Here is a 23,955-nt window from a genome sequence, read left to right on the forward strand (position 1 = left end):
ACTTGCAGAGTGACTCTGGCAGCAGGAGAGTCCGAGCGAGCTCTGCTGGGTTGTGCAGACACGGCTTGGCTGAGGCTGTGAGGACACGCTGTGCTGTCGCTGCCAGGGCACCCAGATGGAGAGACAGGTCAGAGCCTTCCCAGCAGAGCCTCTGCAGGCACATGGTTTCACCTTGCCTTTCGCCTTCTGAAACAACAGAGTGGCTCGTTAAGAGGCCTGGGTTATGTTTTCTGTTCTGTAGGGTATGGCTGTCAGTTAATTGATTGTATTGCCCTCAATTCCCCTTTGTCTAAAATGAATTGATGAAGTTCCCACCAACAAGGACATTGGGAATTTTACGTAGTCAATACGTGCCAGCTCCTCTAATGAAAGTTTTAAAGAATGCAAAATATTGCTGTAATTAGGGTTTACTTTATAACATTAAATGCTAGCAGAATCTTTGGAGGAAAAAAGTATAAAATAATTTCAAAGCGTTTGAAGAGAAGAGCCTGTCATACTCTTTATTTGTGATATTTCAGTGTCAAACTTTGTGTTCTAATTTGATTTGGAAGGCGTTTCCATGAACTGTTTCTAAGTTTATTTTTAGTGGGGTAAATAAATTTTGGATGTGCCAACATAGTTTTCTTTACCTGCTTACAGAGCAAATTATAGAAAAAGACGAAGGCCCCTATTACACACACCTCGGGACAGGACCAAGTGTCGCTGCTGTGAGAGAAATTATGGAGAACAGGTGAGGAAAATCCAGCTTTTAATTAATGCTCACGGTATTTTTGACTGACTAAGCAGGGAAGAAGTAGAGCTCTGAGAAATGAACTGTTGTGTTTAGCTTTGTTTTGCTGAACTTTTGTCAGTACTCATTTGTAACGTGTTTTCTTGTTCAGATGTGCATGAGGTGGGCACGAGCACTTCAGGTCCAAACTCGTGTGTCTTTTCTGAGCCCTTACAACCTCAGGGCTGGAGTTCAAGTGCGCTGTGTTCTGAGGTGCCCTTGAAGTCAGTAGGAAGGACAGAGATCAGCAGCTGGCAGAATGAGGTTTTCTGGTGTCCTACCTGTGAAGAAGCTGTGGCAAACTGGAAAGAAAAAAGGTCATATCAGTGACTGATTGCATTAGGATTTATATGCAGATAATATTTCCTTAGTGGCAGAAGTTTTTCAGAAGAGAGATGTCAAAAACTACTCTTGCGAGTAGGGTTTTAAATTAAAAGGATTTTTTTTTGCTTTATAAATACTTTGGTTTTCTTCTGTTCTCAGTAAAAATAAATTCATTAATCTTTTATTGAAAATGTTTCCTCCTTTAAAATGGTCTACAGTAGTTTGTTTTACTTACGAATGTTTTTTAATGCAGGTATGGAGCAAAAGGAAGCGCTGTAAGAATAGAAGTAGTGGTTTATACAGGAAAGGAAGGAAAAAGCTCTCAGGGGTGTCCAATTGCCAAGTGGGTAAGTTTTTATATTAAATTAATAAAGTTGTTTTGTGTGGCTTCAAATGATGTGCAGTCCTTGACCTCAAATCTAATCTGATCTTTAATGAAGATCTGATTTTTAATTGATTGAAAAGTCTGCCTGATGGATGGAGCTAAGGAAAACAAATTTTTGTTATCATTTTGTTTATATTTAAGGTGTGGTGCTGTATGTTACGTACTGTGGCTTGAATGAGTGTGAAAGGGCGAGGCTTAATAGAGCTAGCAGAGATGAGCAAGGGTAGAAATACCCTGACAGTGTCTGAAATTTGGAGTGTTTTTTGAAACATGTCACTGGAAATTGTGAAAGACAGGAAGGAAGAGAGGGTTGGTGGGTTGCTTGGTTGGTTGGGGGAGTTGGAAAAGTATCCAGGAACAGCTTTTTAAAACCCTTCTTAGTTGCATGATCACTTGAAGAAAAGAGAGTGATGGAAGAATTTCAGTTTCATATTCTAAGGGGTTCATTACTATTTTTGAGGAGCTGAAGTCAGTATTTGAAAATGTAAATGCTATGATGATAGGTTTCACCAAAGTCCTGTCTCGCATTGCTTCATAGGAGCCAGGAAATGAGGTAACAGACACAAGCTCCAGGAGAGAGCTTGGAAAGAATTGACTGTCCTTAATCTTTGCTGAAACCACTGAGGGAGGTCAAAAGTAGACTGGAAATCTTGTAAACGGAGTTTTGGAAAATAATAAAAGAACTTGGTTGTTAAAAGAAAAAAAAAGTATTGCTGTATTTAGGAATTTCACACTTGATTGAAAAAACTGTGAAGGTAACTGTACAGTTGGTAGGGTAGTGTTTGTAACTACATGCCAAAAATAAGGTTATTGCATATTGTATGTGAGTGAATTTGCATGTTAAACATTTACTGCTTGTGCTTGGAACACTCAAAATGTGATTTTTATGCATAAACGGTTTTTCAGAAGGGAATCACATATGTGCTTCTGCATCAGATAGTATTTAATAACAGATCCAGTATCCAAGAAAAAAAAAGTAAAAATCATTTCATAAACAACTGACCCAAAAAGAATGGAAAGACTTCTCAGTGTTTCAGCTAAGTAAAATGCTTAGTTTTAACAGAGGACAGGAGCTAAAAATTTTACCATAGAAACAGCTGTGAGCAGCTAGAAGGAAGAAGGCCTTTGAAACCGCCTCTTAACCTTGATTTTCTGTTGCCAGTATCAGCGCAGCGTGCTTTGCGGAGGGCAGAAATGGCAGTGCCTCTGCTCTCTGAGCACGGCTGGAGGTGTCCCAGAGGAGTGTGCAGTGTGGCAGTCAGAAAGCCCTGGGGTGCCTATGGAGAGAGGGCTGGTTTCAGGTGTGGGGACCTGCTCTCCAGTTAGATTTTCACCTTTCTGCATGTCAGGTGTTTGTGAGATGCAGCGTTACTGTTCATTTAACTGAAGGTCTGGGGAGCAGTGACTTTCTTTTGTGTGAGTTCACACCTAAAGAGGAAGAATGTTTTTCCAAGTCTGCTGTTGCTGTGTAGTTCAGTACAAGAGAGGGAAGGGAATCCCTGACATCTCCTGTAGAACTCTTTCATCCTGTATAAGATGCGTATTTTGGGTTGATGTTCTCAATGTGTTGCATTAATTTTTCATGGGCAGTGCTACTTTTAATCCTTTTATGGAGCGTATTTGGGTTTTAGCTATAACCAAAGAAACTGGACGGTGCTATTTGTTTGAAAGCATCTGGAAAAGGTTTGCTGTGCTCTTTGATACTGGCAGCCATGAACTCTCTAGCTGCACAGGGACTTTCACTTACTCATTTCCAGTGTCCTTTGGAACAGACTCATTTCTGCTTTGCAGATGGACATGTTCTTGCCCTTAGGGCTCCCCAGGGACTCACTGCTGAGAGCACTGGGATGGAGATCAGCTGAAGCAAACAGGGTAGAAGAATGGAACTTACCCTTGATCACGTTGAAGTATTTTTTCCCAATTAATTTTCCCTATTTCCACTAGGTTATTTTATCTTTTTTGTTTATTAGAAACATTTTAAAATTAAAGGAGGCTTTCTGAAATACCTGTGTCCATACATTCTTCTGTTAGTGACTACATTCCATAATACTGATTGTCTCAGAAGTTATTTTCTCTTCAGTGGCTCCCAAGATGCACCTGGTGTGTTAAACATCTTGTGTGTCCCACATCTCGTGGGACAGACTCCTTTCTTAGATTTCAGGTTGCCATAAACTTGCACAATTCTTTCTCTTTCACTCTTTCAATAATAATCTCTTCTGTATTTTTTTAATGTATTATATTTTAGGGTGATACTTTGTCCCTCTGGATATGAACTAAAATGCTCCTATATTTTCAGTAAATACTGCCCAGGATTTGAAACCCTGTGTAGGTCTCAGACTGACACCCACGTGAACTGGGGAGATGAGCTTGTGATTGTTTTCACTGCATGAGGCAGCAACAACATTGCTTGACCTCTGGGGTTTTTCTTCTCTCCATCAAATTGTGTTGTCTCATTCGTTTGTCAAAACAGAATTAATAGAGTTTTGCCACAGAGTCCCAATGCGTGGGTATCTGTGTAGGTGACAGGTGTGTGGTCACAAAATAACAGCATCCTGGGACACTTGCTGGGGTAAATGTATTCTTCCTTCTTTTCTGTGTGGATTACGTTTGCTTTGTCCAGATCGTCATACTGTTTTGTAGTATGTTAAAGAAAAGGGAGCTTTGAAGTACTGAAATGACTGGCCTGTCACTCTCAGTAGCCTGTTGGTGTAATGAAAGGTTTCATGTTACTGTGTGCTCTCAGAACCAGGCAGTGGTGACTGGGCTCACTGGTCCCACTGTTTGATCAGAGCTTTAGCTGGTAAAAACCATGTGTTGTGGTTTGGTTCTCTCCTGCTCTGGGTGATGGTAAATTCCAATTACCTCAATTTCTCTGAAAGGGTTGATGAATTTGTGAGTGGTTCGTGAGTAGCTTACATCATCCTGCAGCACTGAAGCCAAAGGCACATCAGTGCTGACCTCAGAGGGGGTTGAGATTTTGGATTAAATCCATTTCCTGTGGGTTTCTTCTGGTTTCAGTGGATGTTGACTTGGATCACCTAAGGTATCATTGCTTTCTTTTGCCTTCATTTGGAGTTGCAATGCAATTTTTAAGGCTCCAGTTCTGTCAAAAAAAGATGAGGGAGGAGAAATGGCAAAACCCTCCAGGTTAGGCTGAGGTTCTTTTTGCCAGTATTGCGTCTCTGTGGCTGATCGATAGCACAAAGGTGGAAGAGCAGGGCAGTTGCCTCCTAGAAGACTCACTTGGTTTGCAGTAATTCACAGCTTTGTGCTTCCCAGAGCTGGAGGCAGTGTTTTTGTGTTCAGTTGCCTTTCATAAATGCCATCTTCTTCTCACTTTCCTTCCTGTTCCGTTATGCTGGAAGTTAAAATGCTGGCAATAATGATTTCAGCCCTGTGCTCGGTTCCCTGTAATTCCTTGCAGTTGTTTCTGCTTTTCCACTGTTGCAGAGCAGCAATTTGGCATTTCCATAGTGCTCTTGATCACTGCGCCATGTTCTCATTCCTGCATGGTAATGCCCAGCTCAGAGTCCATCTCTATCCAAAAACAGACCCACAGAAATGCTGAGCTGTGATTTGAGAAGTTTGAGCTCTCCTGGGTGATCCCTGCCTTGCCCACACAGACACCAGGCTGATGCGATCACGGCATCAACTGATTTCTTCCAGGGGCTTTTACACAGCTGGGTCCTCTTGGGACCCTTCAGGCCCTCTGGCAATAATGTATTAAAAATCAGGACAGTGCACATCACATTTAATACTGCTGTTGTTTCATCCCTGAGTTTCTTTGGTGGGTATCATCTGAACTTCGCAAAGCCCTGCTTTTGGGGGGAAGGGAATGGGGGTTTGGGTTTTGTGTGTGTTTGCTTGTTACGATTTTCTTCTAACCACTTCTGTCAGGGCTTTAACTTCAGAAAATATATTCTTGGGTGTCCCCTGTGAAGCTTTTCTGACATGGGAATCTTTCCAAACCTCTTGTTTGTGGACGTCTGAGCCTTATTTTCTCTGAATGCTTTTTTTCTTTTTTTACCCTGGGTTTTGTTTGCTTGTTTGTTTTTGGTTAGTTTTCATTTTGGGGATTTTATTAACAATTGGATGATCTGTTGTCCTTTTAGATTCTGTTATCCTGGTAGTAGCCCTAATTTCTTTGAAAATACAGTGCCTTTTGGAAGTTGTTTGGTAGGCTCGTTCACTCGTGTACTGTTTGCCTTTTATGAGTTTTTTATTTAGAGCTTGAGAGATGTTTGTTCTTTATGTTGGCTGTTTATTAATAGGCTGTATAATAATAAAAAGTAGGGGTGGAATAAAAACAGATAAAAATCCTCAGTACAGTCCTGTACAAACACAAACCTGGTATTGGCCACTAAAAATAATGGTTTCAGAGCAATGCTTAGCCCACAGTTACAATCAAGATTTTCTAGATCACTGAACCGGTAGGAATTTGTAACTAAATGCCAGAAACTACAATTCGTGAAGTGCTGAGTGAGCCTTAATAACAATAAACTGCTCTATAGTTGTAGAGTTTTTGGTTAGGGTTTTTTTGTTGTTGTTATTGTTTTGTTTGTTTGGTTTTGTTTTTTGTTTTGTTTTGGGTTTTTTTTCAGTTTGCTAGTTTGGTTTGAGTTGAGAAAGTCATTGAAAGTGAGAAAATAGAGAAGTTACTCCTGCTTTGGCTGTCTCCCTCTTGTTGCTGTCAGTACTAGAAGAGATGTGTAATCCATTAAAGGAAAATGGCTCTGTGGTGGTTATTTTCTGTTCCTGCTTGACAGTTCAGAGGCCAGGAGTTCTGGTGCAGCCCGGATTAGTAGGGGACGGTGAAGCTGTCATGTAATTTGGAACATGAGTGGGGAATTTTTAAAACAGATTTGAAAAAGACTTTAAAGTAAATTCTGCTGGTCTGGCTGTCTCCTAGACACAGGTGTAAGTAGGATGTGCAGTTCCATTCTCCTTTAGGCAGCCTACTGTACTTGGCGCTTTTATTTCATTTACTGAACTTTTTGATTAAGTGATGTTCTCCATAGGAGAAGTCTTCAAGGAAATTATTTGTAGCAGTTAAATAGGGTGGTTGGTATGGGTTTTGTTCACTTTTTTCGATAGTGCTTTATTTGAGCATCGCTTTCTTGCCGTAGTGTCACACCACATTATGATAGTGCGTGTAGCTGTGCAGGCACTACTTTCACTGTTGGCTAAATACAGAATTAGAGGAGTTTATGTTGGACAGAAATGTTTGTAACATCATCCAAAGTAAAGCTGTTCTTTAAGTAAAAGTAATAAAGTAAAAATGAAGGAGAAAAGCTGTGTTAAGGTAAACAAGGTTAAGTGTTATTAACAAGCAAGAATTTTGGTATTATCACGACTTTATTTAAAGCAATGTGACCTCTGAACAAACATCCCTACCAAACCAAGTGCACTTTCCGTGGCTGCAGTCTGGCAGAAGGGGAACCTTGAGGGAGTGAGGAGGGGAAGGGCACTGGGGGCTGAGATGTGGATTTTGTTCACATTTCTGCGGTGCTGGTGGTGTGATTGCAGAAGAATCTCTTACCCTGTATATGCTGCAACCTGCTCATCTCTCAGCACTGCAGCACCAGCGCCAGGAGGAACTGCAAAAGAGGTGTTTGCAGATGATTGCAGATACTGCACATCAGTGATATTCCTGCAGAAACAGCTAAGGAACTTTTCCAGGGTTGGATTGACGGCAGCTGTTCAGAGCTAACTCTTTTGATGTAGTCTGCTAGCACCAGAAGAGAGTGGTGCTTATTTCCATTTTAATATCTTTTAGACATGCTGAGAATAAAAGGATGTAACATTTTCCAGTGAGAAAAGAGTTTTAACGTGATTTTGTGTGTGTGTATAAGGGTCAGTTGGGAAAAAGGAGGGCAGACTCACTTCCGTGACATGTTGGGCCGTTTGTCCTGCTGTCTGTCACAGCAGCACCTGCCAGAGCAGCAGCAGGTTTGGACAGCAGCTTGCACTTGTGAATTGTTAAGAATTTTTACGTAGCAGAGACTTGTCCTGTGTTGAGGGATCTCCATATGTGTACTCTGCACAGAGGCAAAATCTGCAGGTTAGAAAGCTTGGAGCCACAGTGTTGTAAATGAGTTTCCTATTTCAGGAAATTACAGGGAACAGTTAAGTATGTTCTCACTTTCAAATCAATTACTTATACCCTGCAAAGCAGACATAGTTTATTTTACTGAAGAAATTCAGAATGGACTGGAGGGAGTACTGCAGTGGAACCACATGGAGGTGAAAAAAAACCCTAAAAAGGACCTTTTTGTTGGTTCTGTTGTTTTTTTTTGGGGGGGGGGGGGGGGGGGGGGGGGGGGGGGGGGTGGGTGGATTTTATCCAGTAATTTACAGGAGCGTATTTAACGCAGTTAAAAGTTTGTGCTCTTTGCTAGCAGTGTCTGGTTTCTATCATGTTAAAGTTACCACAGCTCTTCTGGTGATGGTAATTGGAAAGTAATTTCTCATCCATGTGGTAATTCAGCATCTGGTGCACTGAGCTTCTGCAGGCCGACTCTTAGCTACTTTCAGAAGTCGTGTACGTGCTAATTTAGATAGACTGGCTTATGTCTCGGGACATTTTTAAGTACAGTGTACTTATTCCTTGTTCTAGAGCTCCAGCCAAGGAAGTAGAACTCGAGCATTTGGACAGCTGAAGCAGGTTTTATTGATAGTGTAACTTTACTGATGCTGTTCGTTGCAAATCATTTAGAAATTGTTTGAAAAAAGCGGGAGACAGGAGCCAAACTGCTGATGATAAAAAGTTGTTTAGGATAACGTAGAGGAGGGACAAGCATCACGAAGAGCAGGAAGGACTTGCAATCAGAACAAATGGCCATTAAAATAATGGCTAAAATCACTTGATAAATATACAGTTCCACAAAAAGCAGTGTTGTGGTTTCATATACACAGTGATGGACACTGGGCTGTTTGTGCTCAAGATGATGGTTCATTAGACACCAACTTGTTCAGCTGTGATGGAAACAGCAAAAGAAACTGGTGAGAATTATTGGGGAGGAACAGAGAAATCGTGGAACATAGTTCTGCCTCTGTGAGAAAATGTGTTGCCGCTCAGGCTGGCCGGGTCTGGTCCCCCATCTCCAGAAAGCACAGCAGAACTGGGAAAGGCAGGTGCTGACTGGCCAGCCTGGCAGGCAGGGAAGGGGACAGGAAAGCAGGGCTCTCTCAAGTCTCCAGAGGCATGGAGAGCTGGACAGCAATGTCTTACCCAGTCTCATCATGGCCAAAAACTAGAGGGCACTGGCAAGGAGTGAGCTCTGCAGGAAGGAAAGGCAATGTTTTTTTCTTGCACATAATCTGCAATTAAGCTTTCCCGCTAATGTAGCGAGTGGTGAATTGCTGCACGGATTAAAAAATGAGTGGAGAAATGCAGAAAAGGCAAATCCTTGAAAAGCTGGGTGAGAGCACATCCCCTGAGCTGCTGGTGGGTGGCTGGAGGGTGCCTGGCTTCGCTGAGAACCATCTCCACATCCTAGTGCCTTTTTTGCTGCTCATCCATAGGCAGCTGCTGTCATTCAAGCTCAGGGTCAGGATAAGGCTGGACTGGACGATCTGCTGCTCTGACCTCGTTCTTGTACTCCTCAATTTTTAGAATCCCTTTCTGTCTCTTGACTATCCTTTTATGCAAAGGTGTGAAAAATCTTAACTTCTCTTGTTCATCCCATAACTTGTGGCTAAATTGCTGGAACGAATTCCGCTGCATAAGGCACCTCTTCAATAAATACGCTGTAGTTTTCGGCTCATGCTTTCTGGCAAGAAGATTGGGTAAGCCTAGACCTTTGTGGCTGTAGAAACAGGTGTAACTGTGGTAAGTTGCCATAAGAGCTATTGATTGTGTTTGTGTCTGAGTTGGCTGTGGCTCACCTTGAAGGCTTGCTCATATTCTCAGGTTCTGCTGTCTGAGACTATCTGGGCTAGCTGATAAAATGGATTACTTGAATTGCTGCCTTCCTTTGGATGTACACATAACAAGGACACCTGGCTAGCTGTAGGAATGCAGAACGTGGTACTGGCCGGTGCACAACTACTGCACCAAGGGATGGACAAAATTAGGGTTAAAAATGGTCAAAATAATGGAGCATCCTGCCCAAATTAGCAACCTGCAAGGGTGATAGTAATAGTACTGCGTGGTATTTCTTTATGAGACCAGATGACCACCGATGGCAAAAGGAAAGAGCCTGCTCTCTCTCACCGGGTGGGATATAACAGCTTTATTCTCAAGTCCTGCCCTGCCTGCCTGGAGATCTTTCCCGATAGCTCACCGGTGCCAGAGAGAGCGAGGCCCTGCCCGTCGGGGCTTTTTCCGCAGGGGGCAGGGCCCAGAGGCAGGGACAAGCCACTGCCCAATCAGGGATAAAGTGGGAGTGGAACAGAGTTGGGTTACAGCTGAGCAAGGACAGACCACGTGATACAGAGAAAAAACATTACAAATCCGATGAAACACAATATAAACCCAATTAATGCATTACAGCAGTTCTGTGTGTCTGGTATGTGAGTGCTCCGAGGAAGCTCTGTGGAAGGGGCTGTGTCCACAGAGTAGTGTTGTTTTCTTTTGTCCCAGCCCGGGAACAGCCAGTGTCCCTGCTCCAGGTGAGGGAGCAGGGAACCTGTTGCTGAGTGCAGAGTGGGGCCAGTGGGGATCAGCTGAGCTTTGTGGAGAAGTTTGTTAGGTTTTGTTCTTTCCAGGAGTTCTGTGTTGCAGCTGGAACAGATGATTCATTGCTAATGTGGGAGTCCTGATGGATTCTTAGCACTGATGACACTGAGTGCTTGCTGAAATGAGCTGAGGGGTGATCTGGCCCTGCATACTTCCAAGAAGCTGACCATGGCATCACAGAATCATTTAGTCTGGAAAAGCCCTCTAGGATCATTGAGTCCCATCATTAACCCAGCACCATTAAACCACATCCCTAAACACTACATCTGTGTTGTCTTTGAAACTCCTCTAGGGATGAGGACTCCCCTACTTGTCCTGGGCCTATGCCAAGGCTTGACAGTCCCGTCTGTGAAGAAATTGATCCTAATATCCAGTCTAAACCTTCCTTGGGGCAACTCGAGGCTGGTGATGTTGCTTGTTGCATTTAAGTGTTACGTAATGCTTCACAAACTTGCTACAAGTCTGTTTTGTTGATTATGTTATTTTTTCAGTGTGAGTCAGATAGTCACTGTTAGCTTGTGTGGAAAAGCAATTGCAGGAGAAAGGTTTTTATTTTCTCATTCTGAAAACCTAGCTTTTAAGTTCCCCCACTTAACAAATGATTCCTTTCTCATGCCTTTTAAATGCATTAGGGACCAAAATTAAACAAACTGAAGTATTAAATTATTTACTTTATCACTGTTGCTAACTACATCACAGAAATCATGAGTAATCCCAAAAACCTTTGGACACAAGGTTTGCCAGCTGATGTCTGCATTGTTCCCAGTCTGAGGAAATGCTCCGGGTCAGTTGTCCCACTCAAAACTGCTTTTCTGTACCTTGAGTGTGGCATTGCTGCAGACTGATCATTATTACCCGAGAGAGACGCAGTTGTTACTTGTGTGAGCATGGCAGGGAACCCTCAGTTTCTCTGAGAAAGCTGCTCTGCTCCAGCTCTGGCTGCACTGTCCCCGGCTGTGGGGCTGCTCTGGGGCACAGCGGGCTCTTGTGAGCCTGCAGCAGGTGGGAGAAGTGCCTGGTCTCCAGGAACACAGGAGGGACGCTCTGGCTGGGGAGCTGGGTGAGCACATGGTGTAACCTGACCCGCAGAAATGAAATTCACACCGCTCATAAATCCCTTTGTTGCCTTTGTGGCCTCAAAGGTGATGGATTCTAAAATGTTTTGGGGTCCAATAAGCTTATGGATTCTCTGCTATATACATAATGAAGCAAATTCCAGCTACATTGTACTCCAGGAAAGTGTGGTGGTGGTTTAAAGGAAACAATAAATTTTCTTTGTGTTCACTTGTCATTTTTCCTGGACTCTGTTTCTAGTTTATAGCTGTAAGAGAACTTTAAAAGGGCAACCTGATTGTACAATACCAGACTATGGTATTGAAGTTACAGCCTAGAAATTTTTTTTTTTAAACTAAAAAGAAAAGTAAAAGCATCATTTCACACTGAGTAACAAAATTAAGTTGTTCTGGCTTGAAGGAACTGTGCTGCCTTAGAAATGTGAAACTCACATTGACACGAGTAATGTGTATTGTATATCAGTCATAACACATTTCTGTAAGCCTCACCTAAATGTAAATGAGTTGCATTATTTTTCTTTTCTTTATAAAATATACTGAACTGCTGGGGAGTCACAACCAAGACTCCTTTTGAGGAATGGTCTATCAGACCTATTTACTCATATTCTCAGTAAGCTTAAGGCTGATTGTAAGAGTATATAATTAACTTTAGAAGGGCCATTCTTTATCTCTGGACACAAATAAACTTTAAGCTTGCTTCTTCCTTCTCAGCCTGCACAGATGCTCTCTCCAACTGTTCATCTGTTGCAAACCTTTTCATTTGCAGATGACTTGCAAGTGTGCTTTGTCCCTGCTTTTAATGAGTCCAAATGACTTAGATATTCAGAGGTGATCAGGCTAGGGGGTCACATGTGAATGACAGCTGCTTATCTGGCAGCAAAGCCAATTTGACATCAGTCCAGTAGTGAATCTGTCTGAATGCTCAGATATTTGGAGGTACTGAACGAGCAAGTGAACCGTTGTCTTCCTGCTTTTCTGGTCTGTGCTCGGTGCTGCCGTCTGTTACCTGTGGGAGCTCTGCTGATGGAGGGTGCTGGGTGAGGGCCAGGCTGAGCGGCTGCACGCCTGGAGCATGTGAATTGCAGCGGAGCTGGCAGAGAGATCCACGGTGCAGGGCTTGGGCACTCACAGCAAGAGCCCCACGGGTCCCCAGCCTGTGTATGACAGGGCTGAGGAGGATGGAGCATCTCCTGCCTTCCAGAGGGCCACAATTCTGTTTGAAGCTTCACTCTGCAAAGCTGACACCTCTACTGGAGCCTGTGTGCAGGCTGTGCTGGCTAAAACACATTGGATGAATAAATAAACCTGTTTTCAAAGACTGTGTTCTTGTATTACCTAGCCTTTAATGCATTTTTGGTGGTCTTAAATGCAACTCTGTTTCAGATTGTGGCAATCTGAATATGTGGGAGTAGGACTATAATTTTCCCCCATTTTTATTCAGTAATGTACTGTGCTGTTCCATACTGTTTTGTGTGTGAGGAATAAGGTTGCTCCGTGTATCATACAGGTTAGTAAAAGCTCCAGTACTCTAAGAACTTTAATAGAGGTAGTCTAGGGATATGTTCTGAAAAATCCCGTTTCTTCCCTCACTAAGAGCAGTCTGTTTCATCATTTTTTTCTAATTTTTCTTTGCAAGGTGGGGACCATCTTAGATACTGATCTGTAACCTTGGTAGCTGCCCTAGCACATGCCTGTGTGTGCTTTTGGAGTGTGTTTTCACATACCTGCCTTTTGGAGTACTCGGCACTACGTTTTCTGTCATATTTTCAAGGTAATGTTAGGTTCTCAGGGGATCTGTTGTCCTTCTAGAGGTTGTTTTCCTTGTAATGCATCTTTATTGTTTGTGTACAGCGCCTAAAATATTACTCCTCCGGTAAAATGTACTGCTATTTCTACTGCAGGGAAAAAAGCAGCACAAAGCCGTGTTCTACACCAGAGGTGAGTGTGCGATGCAGTCCCAGTCCTGCTTGTGATGGACACTCTCTGGGCAGCATTTCTTGCTTTTCCAGGCCTTACTTATCCCAGAAAGGAGCAGCTCCTTAGGTGACGCCTGTGCTTAGCGAAGAATAATCCCCGTGATTCTTGCAGGTGATCCGAAGAAGCAGCGACGAGGAGAAGCTGCTGTGCTTGGTCCGGCAGCGTGCCGGGCACCACTGCCAGACGGCTGTGATCGTGATCCTGATCCTGGCCTGGGAGGGAATCCCGCACCTCCTGGCGGACACGCTCTACAAGGAGCTGACGCAGAGCCTGCGCAAGTACGGCTGTCCCACGAGCCGGCGCTGCGCCCTCAACGAAGAGTGAGTCCCTGCGTGTCCTCAGCCTTCGGGAGTTCGTTCGTGCGTCCGAAGTTCCAAAGCGGCTGTCCTTTCGGTCTCGCACCTCGTTTTCCTAGAGAGAAGGCTCTCATGGGAGCTGTGTGCCGTGCCCCAGGCAGGGGAGCTGTGTGCCGTGCCCCAGGCAGGGGGGCTGTGTGCCGTGCCCCAGGCAAGGGGGCTGTGTGCCGTGCCCCAGGCAGGGGAGCTGTGTGCCGTGCCCCAGGCAAGGGGTGGCGGCTCTGCACATGCTGCCCGAACACCGCCGGCGTGCCCCTTGCCCGCAGAGCCCTGCTAACAGAGCCACCAGGAACGAGGCTTGGCACTTTATAGAACACGTGTGAGGCTGAATGCTCAAAACCAGGATCTTCCTCACTGTGCCTCCGAGAGGAACTTAGTTTAATTGATTAGAGAATACGCTGCAACTGCAGTGCTGCCTGTGTGCTGATTTCTGTGTAGCCCACATTCCGCAGGTTCTGAGAGAGGCATGGGGACCTGAATCTAATGCTCGTGTTCTTAAAGGGTCTGCTCAGAAAGTCCAATCAATTTGGAGTTAATGGTTTTGCTGTACATAACGCAAGAACTATTGGATTTGGGATAACCTTAAATAGCAGGGCTATTTTCTTGGTTGAAGATGTTATCCAACTGGAGAAGTCAAAATGAATGCAGGGGTGTATTTATATAGCTGTAACTGAGTGTTTCTATTTCTGTCCCAAAATTGGGTGTTGCTGAAGTCGAGACCGTCTTCGTGGAGAAAAGTCAGCCCTTGACACATGAGTATTTTCTTAATAGAAAATACCTGGTTAAGGCATGAATTTCACAAATTCCTTTGTTACGCTCTGTATTAGAAGTAGCAAAAGAGCACTGACCTAAAAAAACCCAGACCCAAGAGCTGTGCTGCCAGCTGACCTGATGTGTCTTTATTTCCTTTTGTAGTCGTACTTGTGCATGTCAAGGACTTGACCCAGAAACTTGTGGAGCATCATTCTCATTTGGCTGTTCGTGGAGTATGTATTTCAATGGCTGTAAGTTTGCCAGGAGCAAAAACCCCAGGAAATTTAGGCTTCTCACTGATGACCCTAAGCAAGTAAGATTTATTTCTCTTTTTTTCTCAAAATTCCTTTTCTGATGATTTTCAGAACTAGACATTCTCTACCCCTTCTCTCCCCCACATGTATGTGTAACTTACCACAGACTCACCCCCAACAACGTTTAACTGTAGTATTTAGAATAAATGACACTGAGATTTCATTCAGTGGAATAGTTACTATGTATTTCTATACCATAAAATTATTCTTAATGCTTTTCTGCATGCATATTTAGCTCACTTTGTAAATCTCTGTGACATTTCAATTCTTTGTAAGTAAAGCCTTTTTCTAAGGGCCAAGCCTGTAGCTCAGGGTTTCAGGCCTTTTGCCTTGGCACAGAAATTTTGTACCTTGGGGTTGCACTGCTTTCCCACAGCTGCCAGGCTGGGCTCCCCTCTGTCACCAAGAATAAACGGGTTTTTTTTCTTGGGGCGTGTTTTTGAAATAGTTTTGAAGGAATGAATACACTAAAATGCAGTGAAATGATTCCATAATTGCTGCTTATGAGTGTTAATGATGCCATAAAGGTGAGGCAGCACAGAAAACAGTGATGGATTATGTGAAGTAACAAACTTCTGAAAAAAAAAAAAAAAATCCAACCACATTAGTTACTTTACATTGAAAATATTTTCCTGAAGAAGGAATGAAGGTGTTGTGAACTGGTAACCACTGCCTGGTGGAAAGAGACTTCTCAGGGTGACTCCAAAGTGCCTTTTGTTCTAGCTGTAGGCTCTGTAGCCCCACTATGGAACTCCTACGTGAAATTACCCCATCTTTCCCAGCATAGCTGATGTGTTTTGAGGCAGTACTGGGCACTCAGTACCACGTTCTCTGTTGGGGTTATGCTGTCAGTAATCTTCCTGTGTGTACACAGAGTGAGACATCCATTCTTTCTCGACAGATGTCACTTGATTCAGTGCAGGTAAATACTCCTCCCAGCTCCTTTTTGTCCTAGAAGAGTGGATGAAGTATTGCTGATGCCCATGAATACAGGCCCTCATCTCCTGTGAGTGTGCACTGTGGGTATTCACAAAGCTCATTAGGGCCCGAGCCTGAGCTTCTGCTCTCAGCAGAGCAAACGCTGCCCTTCTGCCCCGCTCACTGAACACCTCCCTGAGGCCCTGCAGGCCAAACCCAGCTCTGCTTGTCTCAAGAGGGAATTCGTTTCATAAACTTTCAGTTTATAGAAAATGCATTTATTGGGCATTCTTTCATTTTAGGGACCCTGTTCCGTCTCTGTGCTTTGCCACTCCCTGTGTGTTTAGGCTCTCCCCCTGTATAATGCTATGCATGGAGCTGTCTGTGCGTGCATTTTCTCTGTACCTTTCTGATGCTGAGTGAGATGAGGTTAAGGGTGTAATATACTGAAGAAAGAATGGTTCCTAGGATAGATATCCTCCTGGTAGGGTGGACAATTAAAGATATGTTACCTTCAGCGTGGTTCAGAAAACCTTGTGGTAGCCATTTACAGCTGAGAAAACTGGGTTTAGTACAACTTAAAAATACAGTATGGTCTTGTAATGTAACATCCCATTGAAGACAATGAAGTTTCCTGGTGTTTATGTATGTTGGTGTCTATAGTGTGTGGCAATAAGTGTGTCTTTTAAACAAAATTAATCTGACTGCTATTTTGTGCCACTATATACTGTGAGAAACTGAAGTGGCAGTTGTCTCTCAAAGCCTGGTCCTTGGAGAAAAAGAAATTAGGGATTCTGCCTTCTGCTTTGCCAGTTGGTTGGTGATCTTCCTGGAAAAGCAAAAACTTAGGATAAGAATTTAGGGATTGTTTCCACAAATAAAAACTTAAATATGGCACTGCCATAGAAGCCCACCCAGCTAATTCTGTGTTGATATGGCTTAACCTAAGGAAGGGAATATTATTTCTGAGTCTAGTAGTTATTTCCATTAAGTCCTGATTTTTGCCCCTACAAAGAACAGAATAGTTAACAAATACTCCTGTTAGAAGTTCTGCTGCAATATGAGAAAAGTACCTGAGAAACCTAAGAGCTGAATTTAAATGCTGTTAGGAGTTTCTCACATGGTGTGTGAGCGTAGGCTAAGCCCCGTAAGCAAAACACTAACAGAAGACCTGGGCTTCCATCCCCACCCAGCTTGGGGTATGATTTTTCTCCTCTGGATGTTACTTCTGTGGTTTTGTGTGTGACATACCTCACTCCTTGACTGACTCCATATGGAAAATGATGAAGAATTTAGTAATTCCTGTGTGCTGGGTTCCTTTGACCTAGCAGGTATCCTCTATTGTTATTTGGCTGGTTCCTGTTTAATAGCTTTGCTGGTTTAGTTGTGTAAAAGTAGACATTTATGGTTAGTGACAAAGGGCAGCAGAACAGAAGTCAGTTTAATGAAATAAGAGGTACAAGCTGACCTATTGAATCTCTCTAAACTGGCTGAGATTCTTTGAAAGCAAACTGCAGCACCCAATGTTGCCTTTCCCCGCAGGAGGAACTTCTGGAAAATAATTTGCAAACGTTGGCTACTGATGTGGCTCCAGTTTATAAGAAGCTTGCTCCAGAAGCTTTCCAGAACCAGGTGGGTGTGTGACATCCAGCTCTGAGCAGCAGCGCAGTTTCAATCCAGGGAGCAGCCGCAGCGCGTGTTCCTGGGTGCAGCTGCAGCCTCGCAGCAGCCCCGAATCCCGGTGCATTTGGCAGGTTTCCGTACCCTGCACCTCTTGACTTCAACTGGTGCTTTAGTAGCACCATATTTTTATATGTGACAAATGCTTAGAGATAATACCGTAAATAAAATGGTTTTACTATGCAGGACACTGTGATTGTGATTGTGGCTGACCAGATTATCTCGTTGGCATGCGGCCACAAACGTTACGTGTTTCGTAGGGCAGCGTGAATCACTGAGTCTGCCTGGCTGCCTTGATTCTGTCACAAAGCTGCTGCTGGCTCACGGGGCTGCAAAGCCGCGCTCTCGGCGCCGAGCGACTGAGGTGTGTCTTCCTTTCAGGTGGAGAATGAGCACATGGGCCCTGACTGCCGCCTGGGCTGCAAGGACGGTCGGCCCTTCTCCGGTGTCACGGCGTGCATCGATTTCTGCGCCCACGCCCACAAGGATACGCACAACATGCACAATGGGAGCACTGTGGTACGTACACAGCGTCTTCTCGCTCGTGCTCTTCGCTGGGATCGCTGCCAGCTCCAAAGGGCTGCTCGTGGGTTCGTTGGCATCGAGGTTTTCACGGTGCTTCAGAATTAACTGCGTGTTGCCAATTGTCAACGCCCGTGTTCTTTGCTTATATTTGTTACTGTCTACAGAGGACGTGAGTTCATCTTATCAGAACGCATCAAAAAGGGGATGGGAGCGAGCCTTCCTGCAAAATACCTCCATTCTGTAAAGACACCTGCTCCTTTGAAGAGGCCTGGCCAGGGGGTAGATAAGTTATTCCTGGGAGAGGCCTGATGTTAAAGGCAAATAATTGGCTAACCAAGGAGCTGGACAGACCTCTGTAGTGGAAGAGCTAAAGCAAACTAATTCGTTACTAACTTGCCTCCCCCAGGCTCATCAAATTCACTCTTTCTTGCACTGGGCACTTCCCAGTCTTCATGCTGACGTAGTCACATGTCAGGAACATAGACAGTATGGATTGTGGTGGAGCCAGGTGACTGTTACAGTCCTTAAATCTCAGTTTGAAAAGAAAACCCACAGATTGGTATGGCTGTTGTATGAAAAACCTTGATGGATTGCCAGTGAGAAAATTGCTTGGGAATTACTCGATTAAGTGATCTTCTAGAAATTAAGACCACAGTGTTGAAGAAAGACAAGCTCAAAGCAAAAAAAATAGAACTGGCAGTGTTCTTTGGGCAGTTGGAGCATCACAGTGCTCTGAATAGCAAAGGTGACTTCTTGTACAGCAGTGCAGGTAGCAAGTAACTTTTCTATCAAAGGACGTACATCTGGAAAAAATTGATCTAAAATCTCTGCTTACCCTAGAGTATTTTTTAATGCAAATTGAATTATTGTGTTGCTGTGATTCAATAAAATGTTGCACCATTTACACCTATAGTTAACATTGAACATTTGTGTGACTGGTACAGTTATTTTTTGTGCTTGTAAGGTGAGCAAATGTCTGTTCCTTTAAAGTGTGGAAGCAACTCTGGGAATCCAGCAGGAATGCCAGTCCTCAATACACTATTGTTTTTGCTTAGTGTTGGAGGTATGCATTGCAAAATTGCTTCTGAAGCATAGGAATTTGATGCCCTTAAAGTTTCTAGACTTGAAAATGAGACCTCCTTGTCAGACAAACTGCACAATATGCTTTTTGACGAAATTTAGTTTAGATGTTCTGAAAAGAACAGTTTAAGTGCTCCATTACCTCTTAAATTAAAAATGAAATGGCAGCTGAGTCTGCTACTCATTTTGCCATACTGGATCCCCAAAAAATCATACGTTATGGCCAGAAGCACCTGGAGGGACAATTAAACCTTTTTTGAGGAATGTATTGGGGAACAGTTCTACAATTGCATTTATATGTAAGCCCTGATGTCGTTTCAGCTTCACATTATCCTTGCTGGTGTTGATACTTCATGGATTGTATGTGGTGTGTTTGCAAGTCCAAGTCTCAGGAGCATGGAACATTACAGCTTGTGCAAGGTCATTGTATGACCAGAACTTATCACTGGCACTTTCTACCAAATTCTGTCAGTTTTTGTCAGTTTTGCAGAACATGACCAAATGATTATAACTGCTGAAAATTCTGCCTTGCAATCTGGTTTTCATGGATAGCTCACTCAAATAAATACTGCATACCTGTGTTCTCTATTTAGATAGTATTTATCTTTATTTTAGTATACTTGCAGCAAGGGGCTATTTGTAAATAGAAAACAGCTGTAAGTATCAACACTCAAGTTTACCTGCTTGAATTGGGACTTTATGAAGGTGGAGTTACCTCGTGGTCTCTGTGCAGCCTCCCCAGTGAGGAGCTGTGGCTGTGGTCACAGGACACACAGTGTTTGCTGTTCCCCGTCCCTGTGCAGTTACAGGCATATGAATTGGAAGCCTAAAGCAAAAAAAATGTTGGGTTTTGCAAACAGAGTGGCAGGACACGCTGGGCATTCTTCAGTCCAGATTTTCATGACAATCAAAATTAGGATTGTTAATTTTGGCTTATAACCAAGTCTTGTAATACCATAGGAAAGCTAGTGGTAAGGACACAAAAAGAAATTAGTACATGTGATACCAGCACCTCCTGCATTCCTGTCTAGTTCCAGAAGGTGCTGTGTGGCTGCCTACTTAGCTTAAAATACATGATGATTTCTTACAAATCATTGATCATAATGATCGAGGAGTTATTTACGTAAGTGTTGATGTATTTTGTCTGTAAAATGTACTGAGTGCAAGTACAAGTCTGAGACGACAGCTCTCACAGAGGTTGCTTTCTGATAACATGGTAATGAACAGAATGAGAACAATTTGCACTGCGCTAAAAACCTCCAGCATCTATGACTTTACTATTTTCCACGTGTTTCTTTTTAACTGCTTGTCACGCCTTACATTTTAAAGTCTGTACATGGTGTTCTTGTCATCTTAGCCCTTGTTAGTGTCGTTAAGATTTCTTCCTTTCTCCTTAGCAAACACAGTCTTTATTTATAAAATCTAAACTTCTTCTAGGCTAAAAAGGTTGAATTGAATACCTTGTAAGTTGATAATTGCAAATGCTGCTGGTTGTTGGTGTGATGCCTTTTCATTTTCTCACTTCACCGCTGGTAAATCACTTTTACCACAAGTATGACAGGAATTCTGCATGGGGCACCCAAAGCAAAGGAAAACCAGAGTCTGTTCGAATTGTTTAAACCAGGCACAGACATTAGTTCAGCAAAGGATTCAAATGAGGTTAATTATAAGGAATAAGTTTACTGTACACTTAATATGTTTTAAAACATTCTTGCATTTTTCTCAGTAGGTGTGTTTGATCAGCTGCACTATTTGTATATGACTCTGAAAATAAATGATCCTATAAAGTTTGTGTTAGTGGTGGGAGTGTCTTGGAAATGCCCTCTGGAGATATAAGGGAGAATAGTACATCTTAACTTACACAAATTGGGGATTACCATTACATGGTAATTATCACTGGAGGTCTGAGTTGCTGAACATTATTCCTGGCTAGCAGAGTCAAGCTGTGAATTTACACTGCTTCTGGTAGAAAGCTAAAAGCAAACACTGGCTGCTTGCTCTGTAGTAGAATGACAGTTCTACAGAGATGTAAACTAATATGTTTGTCTGAAAGAAGCAAAATCAATTTTTGCTTTTTTGAGTTGTAAAAACTTAAGAGTTTTAAGATCTTAAACCTTTAAGATGATAAATATACCATTCATTTTTACTTAGACTCTTTTGTCATTTCTTAACATTCTCCTAAGGGCCACTGGTGTATGTTACAGCTGCAGTGTTAGGGTGCATGTTCCTTATGGATGTGAAGCTAAATGAGCAACACAGATAAAAGCTTTGTAGTTATTGATGGAGTCTGTGAAATGTAAGTATTTTTGTTCCTTTATCATATTAGCTGTGAAGGGTCACGTCCCTCATACCTGTGGGAATCCATTCAAGGCACTGGCAGTGTTCTTTCTGGGGTTTAAATGTGACTGGGACAAAAAGGCTGTCACTGGTTCTGCAGCTTGTATGTGAGTGCTCCTCATCCAAGGGGGCACGGGGCCCTTGTTGCTGGGGCTGAGGAAGGAGAGAGGCCAGCTGCAGTTCTGTGTAATCCCTGGTGCCACACAGTCTGCAGCAGACACTGGGAAGAAGGAGAGGATGATAAATCTATGCTTTGAGGGCAGCTACAATATGTAATTTATTACTGGCAGTAGGACTAAGTAGTGACAATCACCAGTCTATCAACAACCTATTCCTGGTTCAGATAAACCCCCAAAGCCTCTGCTGTTGCACTACCTAACTGTATTTCTGCAGGCACAGCCCATCACAGCGCTGGCACAGGGCTCCAGACCTTTGCAGCAGCTGACGGGATGTCTGTGCATGGTTACACCACATTCTGCACCCCCTGCTCGCTCTGGGAACTGAAGCAGTGCCAAGTGTTTAAATTGGTGGTAGGAGGAAAGAGGGACCCCTTGGCCTGTAAAGGAAGGATTTCTGTTGGGTTTTTATATTGTGCAACTGGAGAAACGTGAGAGCTTTGCTCTGCTAACGTGTGCGCTTCCAGAGAGCGGTTCCTGTGCCATCCCTGTGTCACCTGTCTGACGGCACAGCCTGCGGGCATGCAGTGAGCAACAAGGAAATATGTTTGGGGTTCCCTTCTTGGGGTTTGACCTACACACACTTGTTCAGGGTAGATCAGGCCAACAAAACAACGTGGTTTGTCTTGGCTGCAAAGGAGAAGCTAAGATGTTATAAGTGTGATGGTGGGCAAGGCTGTGGCAGCGCCTGAGTCCCAGGTGGCACCCACTCTGTCTCCAGCTGCACAGGGAGGGCTGTGTGGAAACCTGATTCCATCTCTCAGGTTTAGAAAGGCCGTTGGACTGCTCTGCTGAAACCTGAATGTAAAACATTTGTTATTCAATGCAGTGGAAAAGGCTCCATCATTTCTGCACGTGAGGTTCAAGAGGACACGGGCAGATCAAAGAGACCCAGAATAACACACTGGAAGCTGTGTGGCTACAGATGGATGTCTGGAGGGAATTGCATTGAGTTCCTGGTGCATTTTAAGTTTAAAAGAGGGGAATGATAATAAAGTTTCATAAACATGCAACTTTTACCATGACATCACTAAACCCAGAATAGGTAATGGGTTTGATCACCAAGCACATTGGAAACCTAAACAAATCATTTGGCCAACATTTCTTTGGCCTTTGAACATCCTGGATGATTTAGCCTGTTCTGGAAAAAGCAGAGTAGTAGGATACGCAGCTTCATGCTGTAAATGGCCTTTAACAGACTTGATGGCTTTCTCATGTTTGTGTTTAATTTTGCTCAGTTTGCAGCAGTGTCAGTACCAATGGAAAATACTGCTTTTCGCTTCTCAGCAATAGCTTCTAAGTTCCGTAACGGAATATTTTGCACGGATTTGAATATTGGTGGGGGTTTTTTAAGCAGATATTTCTCTTTTGGTGAATTACCACCTTTAGCTATAAGTTTTTAGCTTATCTGTACAGCCTTAATTTATGGCTGGTTTTCCAATTTCATTATTTTCAGGTATCTGTTTCCATAGTACCATCACTTTTATGTTAAAATATAGTAAGGGGGCACTGAACGTGAAAGTATACATGTGTTAAAATTGGTGTTGTGGTATTTAGGCTGTAGGTGTACTAGTCTTCAGATCTGGATACAATTTTGGATATACATTAATTTCCTAATCTGTGTTTGAACTCACAGGGTGTGCTGGAGCTGGCAGTACTTTCACGATAGTGCTGTCAATACACTACAGCCTTCATCTTGTGTAGTTCCTCAAAAGGGTTCTTCATCTTTCTTCTAGAGGGTGTTGGCTTTTGCATGGACATGTGTAATGGTAAATGGGATGAGGCTCTCAATTTTCAAAATAAGTAAATATTGCAGATTGAGTCTTCAAGACTTCTCTCAGACTGGTGAATGGGCCAGACACAGGCTGGACCTGGTATTCTAAAAGACCAGTGCCCAGTTTCTGATGAAAACAAATGGGAGCCAGGCCCCTCCATGCTGACTTTCTTGCTGCTCTTGTTTATAATTTAGAAGGGGAAAGTACACTGGGCTTTCTGAGAACGTGGCTCATATATAATCGTGCTCTCTATACGTCCAACCCTCTTTCCCCCTTCCTGAATAATTTGGCAACTGCTGGCCAGTTTCAACCAGCTGTCACTGAACGTGGCAAAAACTGACTGGTCCTTGGAGATTTGTGAAGCTCTCGTTGCGGGCTGGGAAATGGCACTGTGAGCGAGGGGAGCCGATGCAGGGAGGAGGTGGCCCTGTGCCCGAGGCTGGTGGCCGGCAGGGCTGGGAGCAGGGCTCGCTGCGGGCCTGGGGTGAGGCAGCGCGGGGTGGAGCAGCCCTCAGGAAGCAAGGTGCCAATCGCTGCTCACACAACTTCTTGTTGTTTTTTCTAAATCTGCCTCCTAGCGCAGAGGCTGCCCAGAGGAGGTGAGTACCTGGAGCCGCGCCTTGGTGAGCGCTACAGCGCAGCTGCTAACTGCCTTAGAGCCCCCTCTCCATCCCTTCCAGCTGCCTCCTGAAAAGCTCTTTCTTGTCTCTGCCCCTCCGATTTCCTCCTTTTGCTGCTCTGCAACTGCCAAGCTTTGCATAGAGCTATTGATAAAGCCCGAGCCACCACTTTTCTGCTTCAGGATTTTTTAGTTTGTTGTCCTGTAATTTTAT

The 23,955-nt window shown here is 43.6% G+C and overlaps 1 protein-coding gene across 14 annotated transcripts in view; it reads left to right on the forward strand.

The window, feature by feature from the left end:
• TET1 (tet methylcytosine dioxygenase 1) overlaps nt 1-23,955 on the forward strand; it is a 68,773-nt gene that overhangs the window by 39,222 nt on the left and 5,596 nt on the right. For all 14 annotated transcript variants that reach the window (XM_058421477.1, XM_058421476.1, XM_058421480.1 and 11 more), the window contains 6 exons: nt 640-730; nt 1,347-1,440; nt 13,320-13,528; nt 14,480-14,630; nt 17,092-17,181; nt 17,611-17,748. In XM_058421477.1, coding sequence (XP_058277460.1) covers nt 640-730; nt 1,347-1,440; nt 13,320-13,528; nt 14,480-14,630; nt 17,092-17,181; nt 17,611-17,748 — 773 coding nt within the window. The remainder of the gene's footprint in view (nt 1-639; nt 731-1,346; nt 1,441-13,319; nt 13,529-14,479; nt 14,631-17,091; nt 17,182-17,610; nt 17,749-23,955) is intronic.

Source organism: Hirundo rustica, chromosome 8 (genome assembly GCF_015227805.2).
Source record: "Hirundo rustica isolate bHirRus1 chromosome 8, bHirRus1.pri.v3, whole genome shotgun sequence".
Taxonomy (NCBI): Eukaryota; Metazoa; Chordata; class Aves; order Passeriformes; family Hirundinidae; genus Hirundo; species Hirundo rustica.